The sequence below is a fragment of the Psammomys obesus genome, unplaced genomic scaffold (genome assembly GCF_907164565.1).
Source record: "Psammomys obesus unplaced genomic scaffold, mPsaObe1.curated_primary_1811, whole genome shotgun sequence".
Classification (NCBI taxonomy): Eukaryota; Metazoa; Chordata; class Mammalia; order Rodentia; family Muridae; genus Psammomys; species Psammomys obesus.
The window spans coordinates 19,064,481-19,091,476 of NW_026592118.1; the positions used below are offsets into that span (position 1 = coordinate 19,064,481).

Sequence of the window (26,996 nt, forward strand, 5' to 3'; positions counted from 1 at the left end):
TTCCTTCCTTCCTTCCTTCCTTCCTTCCTTCCTTCCTTCCTTCCTTCTTTCCTTCCTTCCTTCCTTCCTTCCTTTCTCTCTCTCTCTCCCTCTCTCTCTTTTGTTTCTTTGTTTGTTTGCTTTGGTTTTTTTTTTTTTTTTGAGATAAGACCTCTCAGTGTAGCCTTAGCTGTCCTTCATTCTCTTTATAGACCAGCACTGTCTCTAACTCACAGAAATCTGCCTGCCTCCCAAGTGCTAGGATCAAAGACATGTGCCACCACGCTCAGCTGAAACACTCTTTTGAGTTGTTGGTCAGGAGAGTGTAAGAGTTCCCCCAAACAACATAGAACATTGATATTAACCCTGGTTGCCTTTCAGAAGTTGAAGGTAATTCTTTACTGTTGAAGATGCAACATGCTTAACTGACATGAAAGCCCCTCTCTGAGAACTTGCTTTCACAGTAGCAGAAAGTGATGTGCAAACTCTTTAGAGAGAAAAGCAATCATTCGTACTACACAGATGTAATTCCTATGAACCACAGCAATGACCACTATGGCAAGATATCCCTAAAGGTATTAATAGTGTCACTTATCTTGGGGGTAACCAACAATTGTCTAACTGGACTGAATGTTAGCCATGTTGACAGGAGAGAAATTATGCCTAGCATTATACCTACACAACTTCACGTGGTTACTGGGGTCATGGAATTGAGAGGGGAGCCCACTACCTCCACTTTTCTACACCAGTATAATGTTTATCTGCCCTCTAAGTACTTATTCTTATACCCAGGGACAAGAATTGCATCAAATCACCAACTGTTTGCAGCAGAAGGAGACCATTACAAAAAAAAAAAAAAAAAAAAATCACAACAAAATGAAGAAAAGAACCGATCATAGGCTGCCTAGCCTCCACTGATGGCACACACAATATGATTCCTAGTGAGCATTATGAAAGAAGGAGCAGCAAGATTGTAAGAGCCAAAAGACTGGGAGGTCTTGTATGTGATTGAGCCTCCTTGCTATGATAGAGAAGCTACACCCATGAGCTATCTCCAACACAGCTGCCTACACAATATCTGAAACTTTGCAACCAGAGTTGATATCCCAATTCATATAGGGGAAATTTCCCAGGACCTTAACTTTATATAAAGAGATGAAAATGACTAACAATTACTGAGAGCAAGAGTTTGTTTTGCTTGGGGTAAGACCTCTGATTATCTAATCCCAATTAGGAAAGCCCTAAAAACATACACATGCAAGAAACCCTGAAGGGACTCAGCAAGTTGTATATATGTGCTTATTCATATATATATATGTAGTACAGTAGTTAAAGAAAATGAGGCCATGAAATTGAGAGTTTGTGACAGAAGTAGAGAAGTAGACATGTGAGGAGTATCTGGGAGGAGAGAAAGGGAAAATTATGTAATTGTATTTTAATTTTATAAAGTCTGGGCACTAGAAGATAATCATCCAGCCTTCTGTGATCTCAATGGTCTTAGTGAAAACAATTAAAGTGTAAGAGAAATTCTGTGGGGACAATTGGAGTTTAGAGACTAGTGAGAAATGGCTTGATTAAATAAGGAGAAAATCCATATTCAGTAGTTTTGTTTACTCAAAGACAATAAAAGCAGTTTGTTTGGGTTGGGTGAAGTCTGCTGTGGTGGAGGATATCAAAGGCAATAGCAGTTGATTGAAGATAAAAACAGAATCCAAATTCAGCCTTCTGGCACCTAGCACATCTGCTTGCCAAAGAAAATAATTATAAAAATAAAAAAAAACAATAAAATTTAATAATCTTGGTTGTGATTCTAGGGCCAGGAACAGATGTCCCCAGATCAGCCAGTGTTGGCAGTGGAGGAATTGATGAAATAGTTAGGTCCAAGGTGTTTTCTAATGGGCCACTCCTCCATTACACAGTACACTCTTCAATACATGGTCTTCATTACAGTCTAGTTATAGTCGACATGCAGTAAAACATGCAGTAAAATATAAATAACCTATTTTCAAGCAGAAATGAGACTCTTCACTTGCTTTCTAAGAACCCAGCCCCATTCTTCCCCAGTTCATCTGACATCCTTTCTTCTTTTCTTAGTCTTTTTCAGTTGAATTTACATTATGACTATTTTCAGCTTCAATAACTTTTGAATTGGTTTTATCATGGAATCTCCACACATACTTGGTTAAGCTTCTCCTGACTCCGTTCACCTGCCCCTGTGCCACTCAACCACTGAGCACTTTCTTCAGCTCCTGCTTTCACAGCTCAGGTATTACCATTCACAGGTCCTCTTTGCCTTTTCACGATCCTTTTTATTTTCAAGACCCATTGCCCCATCCCATATAAAGATTAAACTCAATTAAAACCACACTTAAAACCAATTTAAGTGTGACCAGTGAGAACAGGAACGTTTACATTGTGGGTTATACTCTAACATATAAAATAATGACATGTTTAAATTTGTTGACTAAGATTTATTATCAAGACAAGCATATACAACATATACTTAAAAACCACAATTCCTTCATACTTGAATTATTCGCTAAGATGCCCACATGCTATTTAAAAGACAGAATTGATGGGAATGCCTCCTGCCTGTGAAACACAGAGACTAGTGTAGTTTCAATTTAACAAGGTGATTATAATGATTCCATGCTGGTTTTCGAGAGGAGACTATTTTGGACAGGCCTACTAATTAAATTTTTTCAGTGAGTAGTGGGTGACTTTTAAGTGGGAAAACTCTTTCATTTGAAATCTATGTTCTGAAAAGTGTCATGCTATTGTTGAACTGTACGGAGGCTGTGTGGACTTCAGGGTAGTGCCTGGCTGACTTCAAACATCTACAGCATTAGTTTAATTAGTTGGTGATCACAGGCATGTGGCCGTAATGATCAGCTCAGTACATTCAATGGCATTCTCTGTAGTAGTCCAGCTTTCTTTTTAAAAATATTAATATCGCAGTAGCATTTTGAGCTTCATTTGGAAAAAAAAAATCAAGCTGAAGTCCAACGATAATTATTTAGTTAATCCTTAAGGACTTTTATTCATCAAATTATATATGAGCATATGTAAATTATATGCATAAAATTAAATTCAATAATATTGAGTACAGATGATTCTTCACCCAACTATAGCATTGGTTCTTACTAAAGAAAAATAACTTCAAAGAGAATATTAACAGCATTATAAGCATTTCTCCCCACAACTGAGATCTTTAAAGCCAGTTAAGACATGACTCAGATATTGGGCATTCTAAATTTTAGTTAAATAACAAACTAAATATAATTTTGAATAATTCAGTTTCTAAAATAACGGTGTTAGGTGAAATAAGGCAGGTGACCAACAGTATGAAAAATGGGGACGGCTCCTTAGGTTTTCTGCATGGCTTCTTGACTAAAAAGCTGTCCTGACATCTGACATCACAGCTACAGCCTCTGACATCACAGTTACAGCCTCTGACATCTCAGCTACAGCCTCTGACATTATAGCTACAGCCTAGCCAGCATTGTGTTTGCCTATACATTAACTAGCTTTTTGACTAGTATTTAGCAAACATCGTACCATAATAACTTGACTTTAAGCAAAAAAGTGTACGGTGAAAATGAACTAGTATAGGGTAATGTTAGTTTTAAATGAAAGCAGGGTTTATCAATTAGTAAAGTTATTTTTCACCAAAACATTTAATATCCTGCTTCAAACATATCATAAAGTATATATCCATAAGGGTGTACTCAAGTTAATATAAATGAGAATGAATATATATTTATGAAAATATGTATAAACAAAGTATTTCTAATTTCTGTACCTTAGTGCCTTACATTTAATACAATTATGAAATTAAAGATTTTTTAAAATTTTCCAGCATGTATGTTTAAAACAAGTAAACATATTTAATTTGAATGCCAAAGGAGTGCAATTTATCTTGCCTTGACAGACAAAATAAAAAGAAAATATACTCATGTGTTTAAAAATATGAAAATATTTTACCATCAATAATATTGCCAAAAGTTGTAATTTAGTTTAATTTATATATTTATTTATTACAATTCATTCACTTTGTATCCCCACTGCAGTCCCCTCCCTTGTCTCCTCCCAGCCCCACCCACCTTCTGACTTCTCCCCCTATGCTCTTTCCCTAGTCCCCTGATATTCTCAAATTTTTAATTCTAAAATACCATCAAGTTTCTGACATTAACACTGAAGAAACTGACCAAGTGAAACTGTCATACTTACCTCAGACCTCCTTCCTCGGTTCAGGTAAGTGCACACCGGGCTGAAAGCTCCGCTCCCACAGACATACAGGTGAGTACGGTTGAAAGTCTGAATAACCCGGACAAAATTGCCACATCCATGCTGGCAAAAGAAAAGGCAGTTAATGAGGTCACATCCTACTCCTATCTACAGAAGCTCTGCTAACCTAATATATGATGTGGGAGATGGAAATTAGGTGACATCTGCTCTTGGCTCTATCCTGGATAACTGTGTACAAATTGTAAATGCAATCTGGAGACACTTATCTAACTGACAGAAATAAGAATTCTAGTTTCCACCATTTGCCTGCAAATTTTGTGATTTCCTTGTTTTTTAATAGCTGAGAAGTATTCCATTGTGTAAATGTACCACAATTTCTGTTTCCATGCCTCCATTGAGAAACATCTGTGTTGATTCCAGATTCTGGCTATTACAAATAAAGCTGCTACGAGCATGGTTGAGCAGATGTCCTTGTATACTTGAGCAACCCTTGGATATCTGCCTAGGAGTGCTATAGCTGGATCTTGAGGAAACGCTATTCCTGATTGTCTGAGAAAGTGTCAGATTGCTTTCCAAAGTGGTTGCACAAGTTTGCATTCTCACCAGCAATGGAGGAGGGTTCAGCTTTCTCCAATCCTCTCCAGCATGTATTGTCACTTTATTTTTTGATCTTAGCCATACTTATCGGTGTAAGGTGAAATCTCAGGGTTGTTTTGATTTGCATCACTCTGATGACTAAGGACATTGAACATTACTTTAAGTGTTTCTTTGCCATTCGCTATTCCTCTATTGAGAATTCTCTGTTTAGCTCTGTACCCCATTTTTAATTGGATTATTTGATTTGTTGCTTTTTAACTTCTTGAGTTCTTTATATATTCTGGATATCAGCCCTCTGTCAGATAAAGGGTTGGTGAAGATCCGTTCCCAGTCTCTAGGCTGTTGCTGTCTTCTGATGAAAGTGTCCTTTGCTTTACGGAAGCTTTTCAGTTTCATGAGGTTCCATTTGATTATTGATCTTCTATCCTGTGCTGTTGGTGTTCTGTTCAGGAAGTTGTTTCCTGTGCCAATGAGTTCAAGGCTCTTCTCCACTTTTACTTCTAACAGGTTTAGTGAGTCTGGTTTTATGTTGAGGTCTTTGATCCACTTGGACTTTAGTTTTGTGCAAGGTGATAAATATAGATACACTTGCATTTTTCTACATGTAGACATTCAGTTAGACCAGCACCATTTGCTGAATGTTGTATCTTAAGATCATCTTGAGTGAGGTAACCCAGAAGCAGAAAGACACACATGGTATAAACTTGTTCACAAGTGGATATTAGCCATATAATATAGAATAAACATACTAAAATCTATACTCCCAAAGAAGATAAACAACAAGGAAGACCCTAGGGAAGATCGTCAATGCTCATTCAGAAGGACAAATGTGATAGACATTGGAAGCAGGAGAAGACAGGGAACAGAACAGGAGCTTACCATACAGGGTTTCTGAGACTCTCCTGATAGAGGTATTGAAGCAATGGCTGAAATTCATAGCCAAACTTTGGGTAGAGGGCATGGAATTTTATGAATAAAGGGGGATATAGAAAGACCTGGAGGGGACAGGAGCTCCAAAAGAAGACCAACAGAACAAAAATAAAATAAAATAAAATAAAATAAAATAAAATAAAATAAAATAAAATAAAATAAAATAAAATAAAATAAAATAAATAAATAAAAAAAACCCTGAGCCCTGGGAGCCCTGCAGAGATTGATACTCCAACAAAGGACCATGCATGGAGAGCACCTAACATTCCCTGTTCAGATGTAGCCTATAGACTCAGTATTCAAGTGGGGTCCCTAGTAAGGGGAACAGGGGCTTTCTCTGGCATGAACTCAGTGACAGGCTCTTTGATTACCTCCCCATTAGGCAATGCAGCCTTGCCAGGCCACAGAGGAAGACAATGCAACTAGTCCTGAAGAGACCTTGATAGGCTAGGGTCAAATAGAAGAGAAGGAGTACCTCCCCTATCAGGAGACTAGGGAAAGGGAATAGAAGAGGGAGGGAGGGTAGGATTGGGAGTAAATGAGGGAGGGGCCATAATCAGGATATAAATTGAATAAATAGTAATAAATGATAATAATAAAAAATAAAGGAATTTTACCATAAAAAAAAGAAATAAGAATTCAAATATTGAGATTTGGCATCCTGAAATACCTGGCTATTCAGAGAGAGATAGAGCACTATTACACAAGAGGTTCCTCAACTGAGATTTGCCAGACGTAAGCAGGTGATTTCAGAGCTCCAGTAGGTTTCACTGAGCAGAACAGAGTCTTCTCTTCTTTCAGAGCTCAGCAGGACAAAGTGTGAATCTTTAGCAACTTTGCTGTTTCTATTTAATTGTTCCTAATTCTAAGACTTCATGTAAAAATGCTCTCAAGTTCGTTCTTCTCAACTTGCTAACAAATCTGACTTAGATGTGCTCATGTGCACATTTTCTTTATTGTTTTTTTAAGTTATTGTTAGGAGACTTCGAAGTTACAATGAGAGAAGCATCTGGTTCATTCCATTCATCTGTCTTGGGACTAAGTAGTCTACCTCATGTATCAGTTAAAATGTTTTTTTTTCTTGTTGAAATACTTCCTGTGTTGTATGAGTATTCTTCATGTGTGTGTAGGCACATGTAGTCGTGTTTTTGCATGCTCAAACATGTGTGTTTGTGTATGGAGACTTGATACTGAGGTCAGGACCCTTCTTCAATCACTCTTCGCCTTATTCAGCAACAGAGCCTTTTAGTTCAATCCAGAATTTATTGATATGGATAAACTGCCTACACAGCTTAATCTGGGAGGTTCATGATCACCATCTGAGAAATGGAGTGGCAGAGGCCTGGGCTGTCAAGTCCATCCAGGATAGCATTTGCTTGCATTCTATAGATCTGAACTCTAGTCCTCATGCTTGCTGCTTATATGCAAGGTACTTTAACTCTTCAGCTCTCACTTAAGCCTATGTGAGAGTACTACATAAACTTTCATGCTCTGCAGCTTTACAAGCTCACTCTTTTTTTAAATTTTTTATTAATTACACTTTATTCATTTTGTATCCCCCCATAAGCCCCTCCCTCCTCCCCTCCCGATCCCACCCTCTCTCCCCTTTCTGCATGCATGTCACTCCCCAAGTCCACTGATAGGGGAGGTTCTCTTTTTCTTTCTGATCTTACTCTTTTATAGGATCAAAGTTCAGAAATTCCGGCATACAGCGTCCAGCCAGCAAGACGGATCAACGGAAAAGGTTTATTGACACCAAGGCTAAAGGCCTGGGTTTTACCCCAGAACCCGGTGTCAAAGAAGAAAAGCACCTCTGAAAACCTGTCCTCAGACCTCCACTCCTGTTTGTGCTTACTCACACAAATATATACACAACAAATCAAGTAAATAAATAGATGCAAAAATGTAATACAGATATACAACTATCTACTCTAGTTTCCTTAAAATATTACACACACACACACACACACACACACACACACACACACACACATATTTGAAGTAAAATTGTGCTCATCCGTATTCCAAATTATCATTTCACTATGGCACTCAAGGCTACCTTTTTCAATTGAGAGAAGAGAATCACCTAGGAATATGTGCATAGCTGTGGCTTTCTATGAAGAATGATGCAATCATTCTCTCTACCCAGGGATAGAGTGCTTTTTTTTTTTTTTTTACAATTTATTTACTTTGTATCCCAGTTGGAGGCCCTCCCTCACATCCTCTCCCCCTCCACCCTGTCTCCTCCCTGTCCCACCTTCCCCCACTTTTCTCCCACTATCCCTCTCCCCTACTCCACTGATAGGTGAGGTCCCCTACTGTCTGACCCTAGCCTATCAGATTCCATCAGGACCTTCTGGATCCTCTTCCTCTATGGGCTGGCTGTTTTGCACCTGGCTCCAGTTTAACTAGATAGGAAAGGGTGTCATTGCTCTACTGCTAAATTAACTGTGATCTTGCAGGAGTCTGTAAGTTCTCTGTGGCCAAATTAATCATCCCAAACTCCACAGCTGATATGCTCATTACTTTTGCTGATTATAAATTAATCAAGTCCAAGACAGAATGATGTCCCCTTCACAAAGTCATTTTTCTCTCAAAGAATTTTATTTAAAGAAGTTTCACCATTTGGAGTATAATTTGTTTAATAAAAGCTATAAAATATATCAAATTTAATAGTAGTTTCTCCCTGGATAGTCTATAATGCACATTTATTTTTCATGGTTTCTGGGTACATTGAATATCTAGTATCTATGTTACTACACGGTATCATAAAGCAAAGTGCTAAAATAGGTGCTAAATTTGATTTAAAATTTTATGTATTTTATATGTTGTCAATTTTTGTTTCATATTCATCTTTCCTTGTCAGCAAGTATGTATTTCTTTTTGGGAATGGGAATTTTGAGCAGCTGTTTCTACTATGAATCATTAATCAATCGTTAATTCTAATGTCAAAGAAATTAATCTTTACAGTCCAGACTATACACTTTATTTAAAAGTTAAGAGACTAATAATCTTTGTTAATTATACAGAGCTATGTCTAGATACCTGCTTTTAGAGGTACCTGGAGATTAATTAAATAGCCAGAGATGATAATAATGATAACAGAATACCCTGAATAACCTGCAAAGCTGAAAGGTGCTCTGTATATAACACGTCTTTATTAAGATTTGTTAGCAAGAGAGCTGTGCGTGTTTTTTCACACTCACGGAATTATATAGCGATTACCTTCCAATAAGACATGGTTCGATTAAAATTTTAAAAGGGAAGGTTGCATCTACTTTATCTAGGGCTCTGTAGACAATTTACATGAATAAATTGTGGCTATAGTGAAAGAAAAAGTCAATAACATATCTTCATATTCAAAATAAAACTCTACTAATTTCACATATATGCCTATGTCTATTTATTATGGACAGCATTTTTGGTTTTTATATGTAATAGAAGATATAAAATAATTATTTTATATATTTTACCATTACTACTTCTCGGGAACTCGGTGTTTATAATGTATTGAACATTCAGTATCTTTCATAATGACTTTAAATTTATTCATTATTTTTTTGCAACTCAGGTCCCTTCAGAAAAATAAACCACAGAGACTTTTCTCATTTTAAATTTGTCTACATTGATACAGGCAAATACAATAAGGAATGTTTTTAAACACATATATAATAATTCATACTTTTTATTTTCTCATAATCCCATTCATTATGAATCCACATTTTTTTTCATAGTTACTAATTGCAACTTTAGTTTTTTTTTATGTTATTAACATTATCTGGCCTCTCTATCCATATACTTTGATTGCCTTTACACGCAAAGCAATGCTTTAATTAATTTACTATTAGTAAATTAATTAGTAATAAAGTTAGTAATAAAGTTGATATCCAAAAGAGATTAAATAGTTTCTTCACCTCAGACTGAAACTGTGGCCACTACCATTGTCTAGCTTTTCAGCAGCAATATCATCATCAGGAGACAAATTCCTATACAGTGATAATCAGTGCACTTCCCAGCTCTTCCTCAATAGAACACAAAAGTGATGCTGAACACTTCAGTTAATCATTGACTTTCATTATCTTTGAGCTCTGCCTTTCCACTGTAGAGCATCAGTTCCTAAACTAAACTGTTGTGTGAATCCCCTCAGCAAGTATTTGTTAAGGCACTGTATCTAGGGTTAAAGACACTTGAATGCCTAGACTACTTTCTGCTTTCAAAGAAAGAAAAATGTATACATCAAAGATGTGGTAGAATCTATGAAGTCATCATAGGGTTATATACTAATATGTCCATGCATAAATACACTCATACATGAACTTTATATAAAGCTTTAGCAGAAATATTGTTTCATCTTGGCCTTGCAGAATAATCTTGATGGTCAAGACACATAAACGAAGACTTTTCCAGATGAAAACAGCATGATCAAACAATGATGGCATAGTGCTGAGGTAATATCTCAGTAGCTTTTCCACTAGACTTGAGTTTGGTTCTCAGCAGCCATATGGGTGGCTCACAACCATGCATAGCTCCAGCTCCATTAAACTGCACATCATCATTGGCCTCTTCAGGGAGTTGCATTCACATGCACATAACCACACACAGACATACACACATGCAAGAAAAAGGAAAAAGTTAAAAAAAAGAAAGAAAGAAAGAAAGAAAAAAAACTAAAACAAATACATGAGTGGGTGGAACTTTCTTATTTTGGAGTAAATTTCCTAGAATTACATTGAGTACAGAATTCCACGTCATGAAACAATGAGATAACCAGAGTTGGTGTGTCAGGAGACACATTGCATTGTTGTCACATATGCAGGAGAGATACTGGTAGGAATAAATAATAATCAAATATGAAATTCACAGAGCCAGGCGATCTGAATTCAAACCTTGGCTTCATCTTTTTCCAAACATCATTCAGTCAGTTAATTAGATTTCCTGTGGTTCAAATTTTGCATCAGTAAAATGGCAGTAATAACATTTGTTTTATGCAATATATTAAAAAGCAGTAGGAACATTTTGATTTGGGCCATTTGTTCTGCACAGATTAGTACTAGTCCTGTTTTTGATACCAATATGTAAAAAATTTGGTATTAGAGACTTCAATAAAAATAAATACCAAAGATGCCTCTTTAATTTTTTGAGATTAATATATCATTTCCTCTTTCCCTTTCCTCTCTCCAATACTTCATATATACATCTGCCTTCATTCTTTCAAATTCATGGACCCACCTCCAAAAAGGATCACAACCTTCAAAACGGTGCCACACAATGAATACTAAGTCATCAGAACATAAGATTGTAAAGGGTATTCTAGAGTGAAACCATAACACCATATATCTTCTTACCCTGGTTCTTGCCAGGTAATGACATGTGTCGCTTCCATTCTTGGCCTCAGAGAAGACCACCATCTATGCTGAGCCAATTCCATCACTGTGCCCACAAGTGCTTCTAAATCTAACTCTCCTCCCCCGTGTCTTGGGAAACTGGCAGACTTTGAACTAGCTCTTTGGCTAAGGATAACCTTCTGATCTAAATGCTAGAGTTCTGGGTGGGTGTCGCCATGGTGGACTTATATGGTGTTGAGATTGAACACAAAGGATGTCTGAGGTACTTTCCCATCCCCTCCTTAAAAGATAACTTTATTTAAAATTTGCTGCAAAAGAAATTTCTGAATTATGATTTTTTTCATAAATTATGAAATTATTCTAGTTTTTTTCTGTTGTTATAACTGTATTTTTACTACCGCTTTTTGTTTTAATAAGAGATGGTGACTATAACTTTAAAAACACCAAGATGATTTTCTGAAATAAACATATTAGCTGTAGATAGTGTTCATCTTAGAGCCTTAGTAAACTCATCATCTACCACGACCCATTGCCAGTGCCTAGTGAACTGTCTGAACAGAGTACCCTGCTTAATTGCTTTACTCGACATTAAGTCAGAGCTTGTTTACATTTAATGAAGTTCCTATATATAGATCTGGGCACTGTGATAATGGCATTTGCCACATAGCATTTCCAACTTGTGCATCAAGACACACAATAATCAATGCAGTGGGCTGTAGAGATGGCTCAGAGGTTAATAGCATTGGCTGTTCTTCTGGAGGTCCTAAGTTCAATTCCCAGCAACCACAGGGTGGTTCATGACCATCTATAATGAGATCTTGGTGTCCTCTTTTGGTGCGCAGGCAGAATACTGTATATGAAATAAGCCAATCTTAAAAAAAAAAAAATGATGCAGTAACTGGTAGAGTGTTTCAGGGGCACACAGGAAGAACACCCAGCCCAGTGCTGGTGGGGAGAGGAGTTTCCTATATTTTAGATTTCTGTTTTTTCCTATTTTTTATTTTTACAATTTATTCATTTTATATCCTGATTGAAGCACTTTCTCTCAACTCCTCCAGCCCCCTTCTCCCTTCCCCTTCCCATGGAAAGGGGGAGTTCTCCTCTGCCCATAGCTTATCTAGTCTCATTAAGACTGCCTGAATCCTCTTCCTCTGTGGCCTGGTAAGACTGTATCGCCAGGGGCAAGTGATCTAAGATCCAGCCATCGAGTTCATGACAGAGGCTGTTCCTATTTCCCTTACTCAGGAACCCACATGAAGACTGAGCTGCCTATGGACTATATCTGAGCAGGGGGTCTAGGTTGTATCCATGCTTAGTCCTTGGTTGGTGTATCAGTCTGTGCAGGACCCCCTGGGCTCAGGATTTTTATTGGTCTCCTGCCACCTCCATGTCCTTCTATTCCTCCCTTCTTCCATAAGACTCCTTATTTTTAAAATGTGAAATATTCTTTTTTTGAATGATAACTACTTCAACACTGTGTATACATTTGCAAACACTTGGCATCACTGAGAAGTAAACTAAAATAAATTGTTTATAGAAAGCTGATTTTACCTAGTGCTCATTGTTTTGTTCCCTTTGGACTTTTCTCTTGAAGTCAAAATTACAAAAGGTCTCTGTAAGGGCAGAGATATACCTCTTACATGTCGGACATCTACTCACAGGACATGAGATGTATTTGCTAGACTGTCTATTCTTCTACACAGATATAGTAAAGAGTTGAAAGAATTTCATAGATTATTATTTCCAAGAACTCAACATTTTTGTCTGGAAAAGCAAAATCTTCTAGCTTAGTCATCAAAATGTATAGAATAGATCTCTCCATGGATGACTTCCCAACTATATAGCTATTGGTCATACAGAAGAATTAACAACATTCATGCTTAATATTACAACACAATAAAATCATGGCAAAATGTAAGGACATATTGAAGATTTTACCAAATAAGTTTTAATTATCACAAAGCAAATAACAACGGGTTTCTATTTCACCAAAGGTAGAAATGGGTCAAGTGACTTGACTAGGACACTTTAGAAAAATCAAGATAACTTTTTTGGAAACTGAATATACAAAAGCATCTGCAGTCTGCGTATTCTCCCTGTACCAACTGTGATGAATTAGAAATTCAATCCTTCTTGAACAAGGCACCAGGAACCTCAGTACCATTGCTAGGGGATGTTGCTATGATAAAAGGCAAGACATGATCAGACATGCATCACTAAGAAAATGTTTTCATTAGGGAATAGGGGAAATTGTTCAGTTCATGCCCAATTATTGAAAGAATAGCCTCAGGAAATCACCATTTTTCCACAGCACTGCACTGTATTCTGTAATTTCCCTGGCTGGCCATCAAATTTTTTTCTGGATTTTCACTTTTTATATTTCCAATAGACTGTGAATTGCCATGTTTCTTCTCCCTCTTTTAAGTTCTGTTAACTGGGTGAGATATAAAATTGAAAATATACCACTTGGGTCTGAGTCACTCCTGATAATGGTTTGCAAGAACACTTGTGGGATAACACTCAGAGATCTTTCAACCTAGACCAGTAGTCCTCGACCTTCCGAATGCTGTGATACAGTTCCTCATGTTGTGGTGACCCCCACCCATAAAATTATTTTTGTTGCTGCTTCACTACTGTAATTTTTCCACTGTTATAAATTGTAATGTAAATATCTGTATCTTTCAAAGGTCTTAGGTGACACCTATGACCTCCCATGGGGTCATTACCCACAGGTTGAGAACCACTGCCCTATAGTCTTCTATTACTGTGACTTTCTCCAGTCTTTTCAGAAGTTTATATCTATGACTGTCTTGAGAGACAGGTCAGACTTAATTTTTTTATGCCATTATGGATTAGTCTCCTGCATAACTGGCCTATCTCAATACCTCTTTAGAGCAATTAGTTTCATGGCTCCATACAGACATTGATGCTTATAACATCTCTTGTCTCTACTGCAATGCGCTCTGTAAAACTTTTCTGGACACAAAGTTGAGGCTGCTACTTCTATATGATCTCAAACACAAATGTGTATGTATAAATACACTAGATTTTCTACACAACAAATATTTCTATTGCATTCCTTAATTTGCGTTCATTTTCTTGCTCACTTAAAAGAGGTCAACTTTTTTCAACTACATATAATGAAAAAGTGCAAAACTAAGTCTGTGTTTACACAAATTATGTTTTTAGTAACTAAAATTCTGCTAGATATGCAAGTAGTGTTTCATGTTCTTCATCAAATAAATGACTGAGAATACGGACAAATGAACAGAGGAAGAAGCTTTTACCAAATTATTTGTGAGAGTGCATATTCTTGATCCTAGTTCCATTATGATATTTTTCATGATTTGAAGCAAAAAGGTAATATATATATGTATATAAATATTATATATATATATGCATTGTTGTGTTCATCAAAGATCAGCTCTATGCATTTCTTTAATGTCAATGGTTGTAAGTCCTTCACAGAAATCAATGCAGTTTCCTTGCTTGACTCTTTCCATTGAAGTCCATTTAAGGGAATCCAATTTGCCCAAGTGTTGCACTGCACATTTGTCAATATGGATAACTTCTTTGATTGTGTTTTGTGGTTGTTTTAATTAACAAATGTACAATTCATCACTGTTGACTTATTTATCTAGACTATGCAGGCTCATGACTAATTTCTCACCAGGAATCTTAGGAGTAGTTCCCGTGACATCTGGGAGTAACTCCAGACACTCACACCATCGTTATTCCAGCAGCCTGCTGAGAACTCTGCAGGTTGGAGCCACTTGGTACAAGATTTATTGGTGAAATCCACCATGACAAGTGTTTGGATTAAATAATGAAAGCAAGGCAGGAGAGTTTAACTAATCAGGAATTCTAAAGTTACAGATGGTACGAAAATTTCCCATCACGTTTACATCTTCAACATTTGTCCTGCCAAGGATCTCCAAAACCACTAATCTCAGTTGCTGCTGTTCTCAAGCTCCACATACCTGAAGGCTAAGTAGTTGGTGTGTGTGTGTGTGTGTACATGCAGAATGCAGGTACTTACTGTAGGATCTTTGCCAGCCATTTTGCACTCTTCAACTTTGATTGTTGATGCTGGCCAGAAAACCTATTCAGAAAGAAAAATAAAGTTTGCACAATCTCATCTAGGTACACAGTAACCCAGTAGTCTTCATTTGCTCCTGACTACCTGATTTCTTTGAGGTGTTACTATCTCTGTTCTCAAAATTATTCTTTTACCTTCTGAATTCAAGTTATTTGACTATCGTGTTATTATTCTATTTGCTTATTGTTTATCGAATCAATTTTTTTCTCTAGCAAAACCTGTTCAGTAATACATAAAAGTTTATAATTGTACGTTAAAATTAAGTCATTTTAAATATAAAGGTGAAAGCCCAATGCACATTTGGACTTATTATTTTATCAACTGCTTATATCATAGTGAATTACGTTTATGTTGTTATTTTAGTGCGTCTCCAAGTACCTCAACAATGTAACACACGAAATGAAACCAGAGGCTCTCAGTAGCACAGTGCTGGCATTCAAAATCACTGCTGTCTTGAGTCATGTCTGCCAGAGATAAATACTTTCTGAGTCATCAGCCTTTAATATAGTAATTGCAAAGTGTCCTGCCTATAATAAACTTATATAGAGTTTACACAATTTTCCTCCTGGTGCTTAATTTTGCTTTCTTACTCTAAAATATAATGAAAAGTGCAAGTTATGCTTATTCAAATATCTGTGCAGCTGGTAGCTGTATTGCTCATACTCTGTGGATTACACATAGATGGCATGGTACTTATTCTTTTATTCTAACCAGGCTTCTCATGGTAAACTTCGCCTCAACTCCCTCTTTTCTCTTTTGAATACATGATTTCTTGTATGAGAAGTGTTTTTTTTTTAATTCACTTGCATAGTTTAAATTGATTTTTAAAACTTTTGAAACCAAATGGGAGGAATTGAACTAAACATATTTTACGGTTATGAAGTAAAATGTAATTTGGTGTGTGTGTATGTGTGTATGTGTGTGTGTGTGTTCACGTGCCTAGTATTTTCTATTTATCTACTGCAATACACATTGCTTTCAATGTATTTGAAGTTTTAAAAACACCTATAATGGCACGACTTCCCTCATGACAATGATAAACTTACACTCAACGGTTCTTGACTGATATTGTTGATATTCAAGGACAAGATATGGTCTTTGCTCCCAACATATATCCGGTCTTGATCCTCATCCATTAGTAATATCCTGTAGTCTAACTGGTGATGGGACAGGCTGAAGTATTCAGAGGTCTTGGTGTCTCGAAGCTCTGAAATAGGGAACAAGAAAGGTTAAACGGGGTGGGCCTACTCTGTAATTCTATAATTCTACTGAAAGTTCTTAGAGAAATTTTACCTTAAAAGCAAAAATAAATATAAACCTTTCTTCTATCATAGTACCTTTTCCACATTGCTACTTATATATTTAAGATATATATATATATTTATATATATATGTGTGTGTGTGTGTGTGTATATATATATCTTATATCTTATATATCTTATATCTTTAAGATAACCAGCAGTTGTGAAACTAGACTTGAGGCCTATGGAGTAAAAGGAAATTCATACCTGTTACTATAAACTTTGCCACCTGCTTGTGGCTGGAGAACCCACAGATTGTAGAGGAAAATCTACTAATGTCATTTCCCTAAATTAACATAATTTCTAAGTACATTGTAAATACTTAGTATGGTTCTCACTCCTTTTCGAATAAACTTTTTGCAACAGATAGAGACTACTGCAGAGATCTACAAATGATCAAAATGCTGAGAATATGCCCATAAATATGTTGAAAGGAAAGCACAAATTCAGATATTTGAATCCTCAGATTTGTAACCTGCCAACGATCAGTGACTCTTGTTCATTAAGCTCCTTTACATTGAGTATCTGCCTGTGAACTGAACTTTGAAATCCAAGAAGGCACCAGGGCAGTAAGAAACATCAACATTCACCATACATGCAGCTTCGACTGTGGACAAAAGGTTTTCTGCAAAACTTAAGACTTCTGTTCAGGCTTTCCTAAATTTCTTTGCTCTTGTGATAATGATCTTAAACAGTGACAAGCTTTGAAAGTGAATGTTTTCTAAAGATTTTGATTTAGTGATAATTCATTCTACATTTGTAGGCATAGAACACAAATCGCTCTAGAAGAGTTGTTAAAGGCTACTGTTTGCCTTACAGTAAGATAAAAATCATACAGATTCTTATAGGAAGTCAAGAATCCCACCTATGAGAATTCAGACACACCTCATGGGCACACAAAGCAGACAGTTTTCACCAGTTTGTTCAGTTTACCGTTTCAGAATGACTGCCATAATACGTTTCAAGCAGTTTTAGCCAATCAATACAGAATGATAACAAAATGGCATTTTTGGCTGTGTCTAACAATAAACAAACTAACCTTCCTGTGCCTCCATTCCTTTTTCAGTGAGTAACAGTTTAGTTTTTATGATGTCTGTCTGTGTGTAGAAGATAATTTATTTCATCTTATGCTTTTATGTGACAATCCATCATTGACAGAATCCAAAACAGAAACATTAGCCAAGAGCTGAGGCAGGAATCATGACGTTGTGATGATCACTCACTGACTCTGCATGCCTTGCTCATGGATTACTCAAGCACCTTTCTTTTGTGTGTGTGTGTGTGTTTTAATTAAATATAATTATATAACTCCCTCTTATCTTTTCTCCACCTGCTCTTGTGTCCCCTTCCAACCTCTCCTATGCATATCCAAATAATAGCCTGTTTTTTATTATGATTATTGTTTTATATAAATATATACACACACATATACATGTACACATACACCCATTGCAAAAATTTCTCATTAATTTTTCAATGGAAACAAAATGGATTAATATCTTGAGATATTTAAAATGAGTGAAAATGTTAAAATTTCACTTATAATATTAGTCATAGTAATATTAACTTTGGATTAATAATTACAGGAAAAAGCATGAGCTAGCACAAATGCCAGGCTACTTCACAACTAAAACATTTATGCTTTTTAAGGAACCTTGACTAGGCTTTCTTATTAACTGTACTATCTTTCGTATTTATAGTCCTAAACTGTCGCTTTCTCACCTGCCTCATACAGTTTATGTAAATCACAGTGTAGATGGCTTCCCAAATACTTTCCATTTTCTCATTCCTTTCCTCCCATCTTTCCTCTCTCCTTAGATTTTTTTTCACCACTTTGTTCCCCTGTATGCATTAAAATAAAATCAAAGATGTGCTCTCAGCTGCAAAAGAAAAGACTAAGCTTGCAGTTCTCCTCTACCTGTTTTATCAGAAAACAAAGCCATACACGAGACTCGGGGCCACAGTGAGCAGTAACCACAGCACCGTAAAGACCTTTCTGGTCTGAGGGTTTTATCTATCTTCTTTGACCATAAAGTATCTTTAAAGTTAATTGTCTGTAGCCCATTGACAAGGGACAGCTGTTAACCAGGAAGATTGACTCTGCAACTACCACTTTTGTGATAGAAGCCTAGGGGTGTTGTTTTCTTCGTTGTTGTTAAAACGCTACTTAAATTACTATGAGCAGTGACAACTGAGCTTTGGAGCAGTGAGGGAGAAAGGAGCGAGAGTTCAAAGCAATGAGAATTTCATTCCTAAAAGGAACAGCTGAAGAATCTGCATTTTTCCTTCGATGTAGATCCAACTTGAGTGGCCATAGTTCAGTGGCTTTGCCACTCTTAACAGGAAACGACTGATCCAATGCTTTGACCACAGTGAAGGGAAGAGCTGCTCTCTTTTGTAAGAATTGCCTCCAAAACTCTGCTATCTCTTCAGATCCTCTAAGAACTTGCTCTAAGCATGGCAAAGAATGAGGGTGCCTTGCATTTCTTTTAAATGCCAATAATGGCAACATCATTTTGTTTATCAGAGGCACAGCACTGTTTCTCAGGCTGTGCTGAAACGATTGAGAATGAACTTGGCTGAGGACACAGTATGTAGGGTTAGAAAAGTTAAAAAGCCCAGTGGCTCCACAAAGGGCAGCACAAGTCTCCAAGTTCCTGGGAAAATCTCCTGAGAAAGAACATTAAAAAAAAAAAAAAAAAATATTTCTGCCCTGATAGCTCCATTATAGTAGATGTCCATGATGGAAAATTACCGTAATGCCGTTTATGCCAAGCTTCTTTCAGGGAAAATTTCCAGAATAATGCGTTTACCTAACATTTGCATGCTCAGATGAACATTTCTGCGTAATAGAAACCATTGTGAGTCTTGAGATTTTAACTTAAGTGGGAGAACAACAGGGTCCCCTAGCAAGAAAAGCTCCTCAGTTCGCAGCATTTAACGTACCATTCCGGCAAGGAGAATATGTATTAGTGTATATCCCATCGTTGTCTGTCAGTAATCAAATATCCCTAACCACAAGAAAAGTAATTTTGACCAGGAATATTAATAATTTAGTTTCGAGGGGCCTTGCAACTGTAATGTTAAGAATACTCTTGATTAAAAATGTCATTCATATATTTTGACATGTGATCTTGGTAGAATGAATGGAGATAAATGTTATGAATGATAAACGTTAGTCATGCTTCCTACTAAGGGAAATCATTCACCAAGAATACTACACTGTCTGTCTTTGGTCTTTCATAAAAGCCCTGATCAGTAAAGAATTACTGCAGTGAAAATCAGTTCCCAGGACTGTCTCGATGAGATGCAGATATAATGGTCATTTGTTAATTACCATTAAAGCTCAGGCTATGCTATCAGTTTATTTATTCAGCACTTACTTATGGCCTGTTTAACACTGTAGGCTAGAGATGTCACTCAAACCGATGATCCAGGTAAGACGATAAGCTCATGTGACAGTTTAAAACCTCACCTTTGCTCTATTATTTTATGGAGTTAGCCTGCAGGAAGAGGCTTGGCAGAAACCTCTACTGAGCCGTAGGCAGAAAGCACGGGGCAAATTTCAAAGCTTTTGGTGCTTTTTACTTCAGAGAAAATGATTCTAACAGGATAATGTCCTCTCCTGGATGTCTTATCTTAGACAGATGTTTTAAATGGAGAAGGCTTTATGATCCATCCTCTCTCCTTGAGACTCAGTGTTTTGAAACTGGGTTACCAACTGAATTTTACCTGTCCTTTTAGAAAAACATAGATAAAGAATAGATAAAGAGCTGAAAGGGCAGCTCAGTAAAATTATAGTTCTTAATTCCTAATGTAAACAGAAAGCAGCAGGCAGGTTGTTAAAACCACATTTGCTTAAAATTAACAGCCGTAAATAGCAGCCATCTGTGGGCTCATCAGTAGAGCAAGGAAGGGAGCTTTAAACACTCACCTAGCTCACTTTCTGTTCAAAGCTTCCTTCCGTATTCGGCCCTAGGACCTCCCCTAAGCCATCAAAATTCAAGGAATTTCACTGGTCATCCTAAGCAAGGTCACAGGAGTGGCATATTTGCAAGACAAGTATAGTTCTTAATCTGTGAGCAGAACCAGACACTTTCCCAAATATAATGACACCCCTACCCCACCCCACCCACCCTTGGAGTTCTGGCATATTCTTATCAGAATTAAAGAAGCAATAGAAATGCCTGGTGTCTCAAATTTTCTTTGGAAAAGAAACTTTGGGAAAGTCAGAGACCACACTGCAGGCAACTAGCACCCAAGTCAGTCATATCTTAGGGATGTGATACACTCCTCCTTACCCTCTGCCAGGGCCCGGAGGCTAGCTGCAGACAGTATGATCAGGCATGGTTCGTGCAGAAGATAAAAGGGTCTTTCTTCTGTTTATTGATGGATGAATAAGATTACAGCAGAGGAACTAAAGTAGCACATGTATGAAAAAAAAAAAAAAAAAAAAGGACCAAGGGAAACAGTTCTATTCAGTGACCCTGGCCAGGGAAAGGCAACTGTGACGCAAAATGGATTTCCCAGGCATTGCATAAGGGAAAAGATTAGCAAACATACAGGAGCCTTTATGAAGAAGGAGTCTCACTCTAGTTTGCCACAGACAGAGCCAGTCTGTGCCTGTTTTTCCAGTGTAATTGCCAATAATGCCCCTTTGATTCTCAAAACACCCGTGGTCTCAAAGGCAAGTTATGAGCTCAGTGTACTTTAAAGGTCCCACTTCATAACTGTCTCAAATGGCATTCTATTACATTTGGAACCAAGTCCAAGACTTTAACCTGGCCTTCAAGGCCTAGTATGCACTAGCTAGATTACCTCAGTAAAAAACTCAGTTCTCACTACTAGTGTAATTTAATTTCTTTGTGTTCCTGCATGTCTGGCCTTTTTTTTTTTTTTTTTTTTTTTTTAATGTTCAAATTTGCCTTGCTTTTTTTGTGCCTCAAGCTGTGAGATATTCTTCTTGATCACAAGATTTTTTTTCCTGCCATTTTCTAACTATAAGCATAACTCAAATAAATATTTAAAGATAGGGTAAGTCTTTAGTTGGGCCAATTATTGCTTGGCCTCAATCTCTGCTCTGCCTGCTCTGTTTTTATCCCTATACATCTTGTAGGCAGGTAAATTTTGGGTCAAAGTTCTGGTGGGTGGATGTGTTCTCCTTCCTCTGCTAGGAGACTTGTCTAGTAGAGGGTGTTCACTTCAGTCTCTTACTGCGAGTATCTGCTTGAGTGCCCCTCATATACTCCCAGGAGCCTACCCTGATTTAGGTCTCCAGCTTGTCACAGAGATGCCCACACCTTCAGTTTCTCTCTTCTCTACAGGCCTTCTGTCCTCTCGCCCTGCTCTCCCCAGGTCTGATCTCCACCGTTTTAAGTCTCTGTGCCCACAATCCTACCTTGTTCCCTCTCTCCAGCCACTACCTCTGTCTATTCTATCTCAAGTGAGATCCTCCCTTGGATTCTCCATGTCACTTATCTTCTTTGGGTCTATATTTCATGGTAGGCTTATCCTGTAGTATATGGGAAGTGCACTGGAAACAGACTCACTTGCCAGCTTTTGATCACTTCCTCCTGGCAGGACTGCCTTGCCAGGCCACAGGGGAAGAGGACATACTCAGTCCTGATGCAACTTGATGAGCTGGGGTGAACTGGAGGGGAGGAGAAGGGGGAGGGAGGGAGGACAGTGCTGGGAGGGAAGGAGGGATGAGGCTACAACATAATGTAAAGTGAATTTAAAAAAGACTAATTTGAAGGTAGGTTCAATTAGGCTGAGTTGTCAAAACTGACTTGAGTTTTCTGATCAGGACCGGCCTTGAGTTACTGTTATTCTCTTATTTTCCTTTGGGCTTTTCTTTCTTGCAGAACTTTTGCAAAGGAATAGAACCCCATGTTTGGAAGTTAGAAGAGAAAACTGCCCTGATTTCTAAAATATACTTTGTCTTTTGAATTTAAGATTCCACATACAAGACAAAAGTTTTTATTCATTTTTTCTTTGCTAATCAGTTTAAGGTATTTTAATGTCTGTAATCTAAAACTTGGGTCATGAATTCATAAAATGAGAAAATAGCATCAAGTTTTAGAAAATTAATATTTTTATTAAAGACGTTATTGTGAAGAGGAAAAAAAACGTATCTGCGGAACAGAGTGTGGAAAGTGACAACTCAACAGTGAGCTGCTGGGGCTGAACTTCTAAGTCATAGATTGTCCACGCTGACTTACTCTCTCTCTCTCTCTCTCTCTCTCTCTCACACACACACACACACATATATATGCCTTCAACGCAGCATCTAGAAAATTCAACAGAGAATCATATTATTTAGATCGTTTATGATCTAAATAGTGGGATGGTTGGTGTTGTCAACTTGCCACAGTCCAGAACCATGCAGGAGCCAAGCCTCTTGGATGCTTTTGAGGAATTATACAGAATAGGTGAATCTCTGACATGTCCATGAGGGGTTATATGGATTAGGCTAACTGAGGCCAGCTGACTTGCACTAAATGTGGCATTCCTTAGCTAGGGCTGTGTTCCCCCCGCTGAATCAAAGGGAGAAAGCAAGTTCAGAAGAAACATCTATCGTTTTGCTTCCCAGCTGTGGGTGAACTGTGACTAGCAGCCTCCTGTGCCCGCTGCCATGCCTTTGTGACGATGGCATATTTCTATTTCAAATACAAGTGGAACTATTTCTTTGCTTCTTAATTTGCTTTTTTGTCATAACTGTAATACAAGGAACTAAGGCATTTAATAACCAGAATGAGCTCTATATTCCCTGTAGCAATAAAATACCTACGAAAACAATTTAATCTGTATTGATTGTATCACCCATTACAAATACTTATTTATATCACTATGTAATATCTAAAAGTCTAATACACTTTTTATTCTTCTATGAATCTCATAGGACTGAGAAATATTTCTAAAACTTTTTCTTAGAAATATAGCTATAGCATTAAAACTGTATTTTCTTCAAGATAAATGAGGCAAATAACAATACTTTTTCTTTTTCTATCAAATTCATATTGTATTTCTGCTGTATGTTTCAATTCAGTAAGGGATCTTAACTTCTGATTTTTTTTTTTTTCTTAAGCTCACTTAGGAGGTTTGAAAGATGCTAGGTACAAATTTTAGGGTTCTCGTTGGTCCATGGTCACTTGAAGTAAATTCAGTTCCCACATGCCTTCAGAGGCTCTTAATGGGCAGGGCCTCACTTCTGGAAAAGAGAGTCAAATCTGAACCTATTCCTACTGAGTCATCAACACTCATGTTTCTCTCTCAGAGGGTACCTGTTTCAGCATACCCATTTGAGACGTGAACACAGAAACCAACCAGTCAAAGAGAAGCACTTTTTCCTGAAAGCTGCTTTCTAGTGCTCTGGACACCTCTGTAAAAGATACAGAGGAGCAAAGTGTTGAGCAATAGTGGCCCCAAGGTCACCAGCAAAGCTGAAGAAGCTTGGTAACAAAGACAAAGAAGGTTGTGTTCTTGTATTTAGAAATCACTTTAACGATGAATCCTCTATTAAATATAACATGCTCTTACTATTATCTTAGAGGTTTGTAGAATACTTATTCCTTCTGTTACTTTTAAAAGGAATTAACTAACAATTACAAATAAGGTCATGAAGGACATAGTGTAAATTGTGAATATTCAAAGTCCTTGAAAGGTGGGACAAACTTAATGACAAGGGTGTGTGTGTGTGTGTGCCCTTTGGGAAGGGATGATAACTGGATCTCAGTTTTCTGGTGAACAAATTTTTAGAAAGGAAATATGACTCTTTTCCCTTCTATTTCCCACTGTGACAACATTAGCAATAGAGCAACATTTATTATTTGTCTATTACACATTTCCTCATATTGGTTTGTTTTACATTATTTAAAGTAGGCTTCCTTGGACACATGGCAACTTTTAAGTGAGATCTTACAGGGAGCATACTTCATAGCTATAAAAGCTAGAGGTCTCAGATGGTGGGTAAGGTCTGCCCAGTTTACTTTTATGAAAGTCTTTGGTACTTCTTGCCATGGGCCTCTATGCACAAAGGCTGCATTTATTTATAATGCATTTGACAGTGCACAACAAATTATTATCTGAAGCATATTCATTTCACCTTTGAACAGATGATATCTGAGTCAATGGATTAGTGCAAAAAAAAAACCAAGAAGGAAAGAAAGAAAGAAAGAAAGAAAGAAAGAAAGAAAGAAAGAAAGAAAGTCTTAATATCCTTAGAGAAGGCAGTCTGGGAGAGATACATACACACTGTAATCAAGATAACTCAGAAATACTAGAGGGCAAAGACTGAGACTTCCAAATTAGACAGAAGGAAGCACTTGTCTTTTCTTCATTCAACAAATATTAGCTGAGACATTCTCAACACTACGTCTCACAGTATTAAATGAGCAAAATGGAGTAAAAGAAAAATAAGTTTAAAGGCAAGGATAGGTGCCTTTTATTGGGACTCAGGAAGTATCTGGCAAACAGTGACCTGAAGACAAGTACAGGTCAATAAAGTCAAAGGCATTTTCTAGAGAGCACACAAAATGTGCATAGAAAGAGTCGAAGGACAGTCAGACATGTTTGGGATGGGCAAAGACAATTTGGATTGGTAGGCAGAAGCATGAATCCATCAATATGCAAAAGAAAATCTACACGTTTCTTGATTGTCACAAACAGCCTGTGAAGATGCAAACTCTTAAACATCAAACTCAGGCTGCTGAACTGTTCCAAAGTCACTTGAGGTATATAAAAAAAAATCCTAAACAAACAAACAAAAAACATGAGAAGGTGCAGGAGAAACATGTATGAGGTTTTAAAAGGGCAGTTTCAGCTAATAAAAAAGTTGGATGAGATTATTTTTTATGAAATATTAAGAGCATAGAGAAGAATGAGAATGTCCAAATTATTTAATGTCTGCAGAGAAAAAATATATACATAGAAAAAAACTGGTAAATTTTGACCTATTAATAATTTTTTAATAATTTTATCAATTGGAAATGAGAGGTCTTTCAATGTTCTGTGGGTTCATGTAACTGTAATTACTCTCTGATTAAGGTTCAAGACTTGTGAGCTTTCTGTACAAACCTCTGCGGTACACATAAAATTTCAAGTTCTGCTAGTATGGCACCTAACAAATGATTCAACTACATAAAGAAGGAAATGCAAATTACTAACTGGAAAGAAGCTGCACACTGCCAAAAGTTTTCTATCTCTAATTCCTTCAGAACGATGGAAGACCACCCAGTTTTTATGAAGTTAAATTACTGAGGACTTAAGAACCCAGCTCTCCCAACCACTGCAAATTTTTGAACCACCGTTTCACTTGATGCCTTTTTAAGGCCCATTTTTAGCCCGAGTGCAAGAAAAAATATAATAAACTGCATATTTCACTATCTCAATTTAAAGCTCCAGACATTATGAACAAAGAGCTGTGGAGATATTGGCCCTAACGTGACAGATATTTTTATCTAAATATTACTCAGTTCAATGTGACTCAGTGTTTAGCCAAGTTATTGCACTTGGCTTCAAAACAAAACACAAGTTTGGAGAGTGGCAGAGAACAAGTTCATCTTGCTTTAAACACGCTGCTCAGTCTGCAATACACAGCCCTGTTCTGTTTTCTGTGCTGTCTTCTCTCCTGACACGGTCTAAAACATAAAATCAGTGACTACAGCAGTGTTCACTACTCAGTCCTGAGGAGTGTGCTTCAGTGTCTTTTGATTATTTTCAAGAGAACAACAAAGGAACCACCTATGTTTCCTGTAGATATAAAGCCTGTGTGTGTGTGTGTGTGTGTGTGTGTGTGTGTGTAATCACAGCTTTTTACAGCAGCATATGCAAGAACTTTCCTTCATGCTACACTGGGAATCCATTTGATTTTTGCATTTTATGGGATGGTATCTGAGCACCTCACAGGAGAACTTCAGTGTCACACATCTTTGTTTTTGTTCTGGAAACATAATATTTATCATTTTTTCCCTGTGCTTCAAGGAGAAATGCAGAAAGTGAAAGTCAAAGTTTATTTTACAAAATGTTGTCGCCTTCGTGATGTAAACATTAGTCATGACTGTCTCTTTAATTTTTATCATACAAATGGGAAAAAAAGCACACTCAAAGGTGGTGGAAATAAAGCATATGCAAAAGAGGATATGGCCCGTGTCACAAATTTTAGGTTTAATCTGAACATTAATGAATCAGGGTCATACATTTAATGTGTGGAGATGTTGTAATCCATTTACTGATAGCCATTTTAATCCATGAATCTTAAAAGGCAAAAGGCATTTTATTAAACAAAATCACAGGTTTAAATAGCTGAGATCAAGGGAAGGGAAGCACTTTTTACTGAATCACCTAAGTGATTTAATGGAACTAAGTTGAGCAAGCCACCTTCGCTGTACAGCCAGAGGAACAGGCAAAGAGGTTGCCAGACTGGTATTGCCTCTGGTTTCTTTACTTCCTTTTCTTCTTCTTCTTCTTCTTCTTCTTCTTCTTCTTCTTCTTCTTCTT

The 26,996-nt window shown here is 37.1% G+C and overlaps 1 protein-coding gene across 1 annotated transcript in view; it reads right to left on the reverse strand.

Moving 5' to 3' along the window:
* Sema3c (semaphorin 3C) overlaps positions 1–26,996 on the reverse strand; it is a 132,074-nt gene that overhangs the window by 36,890 nt on the left and 68,188 nt on the right. The window contains exons 3-5 of the mRNA XM_055612903.1: positions 16,245–16,405; positions 15,139–15,201; positions 4,210–4,329 (exon numbers count right to left, since the gene is read on the reverse strand). Of these exons, the coding sequence (XP_055468878.1) occupies positions 4,210–4,329; positions 15,139–15,201; positions 16,245–16,405 (344 nt within the window). The remainder of the gene's footprint in view (positions 1–4,209; positions 4,330–15,138; positions 15,202–16,244; positions 16,406–26,996) is intronic.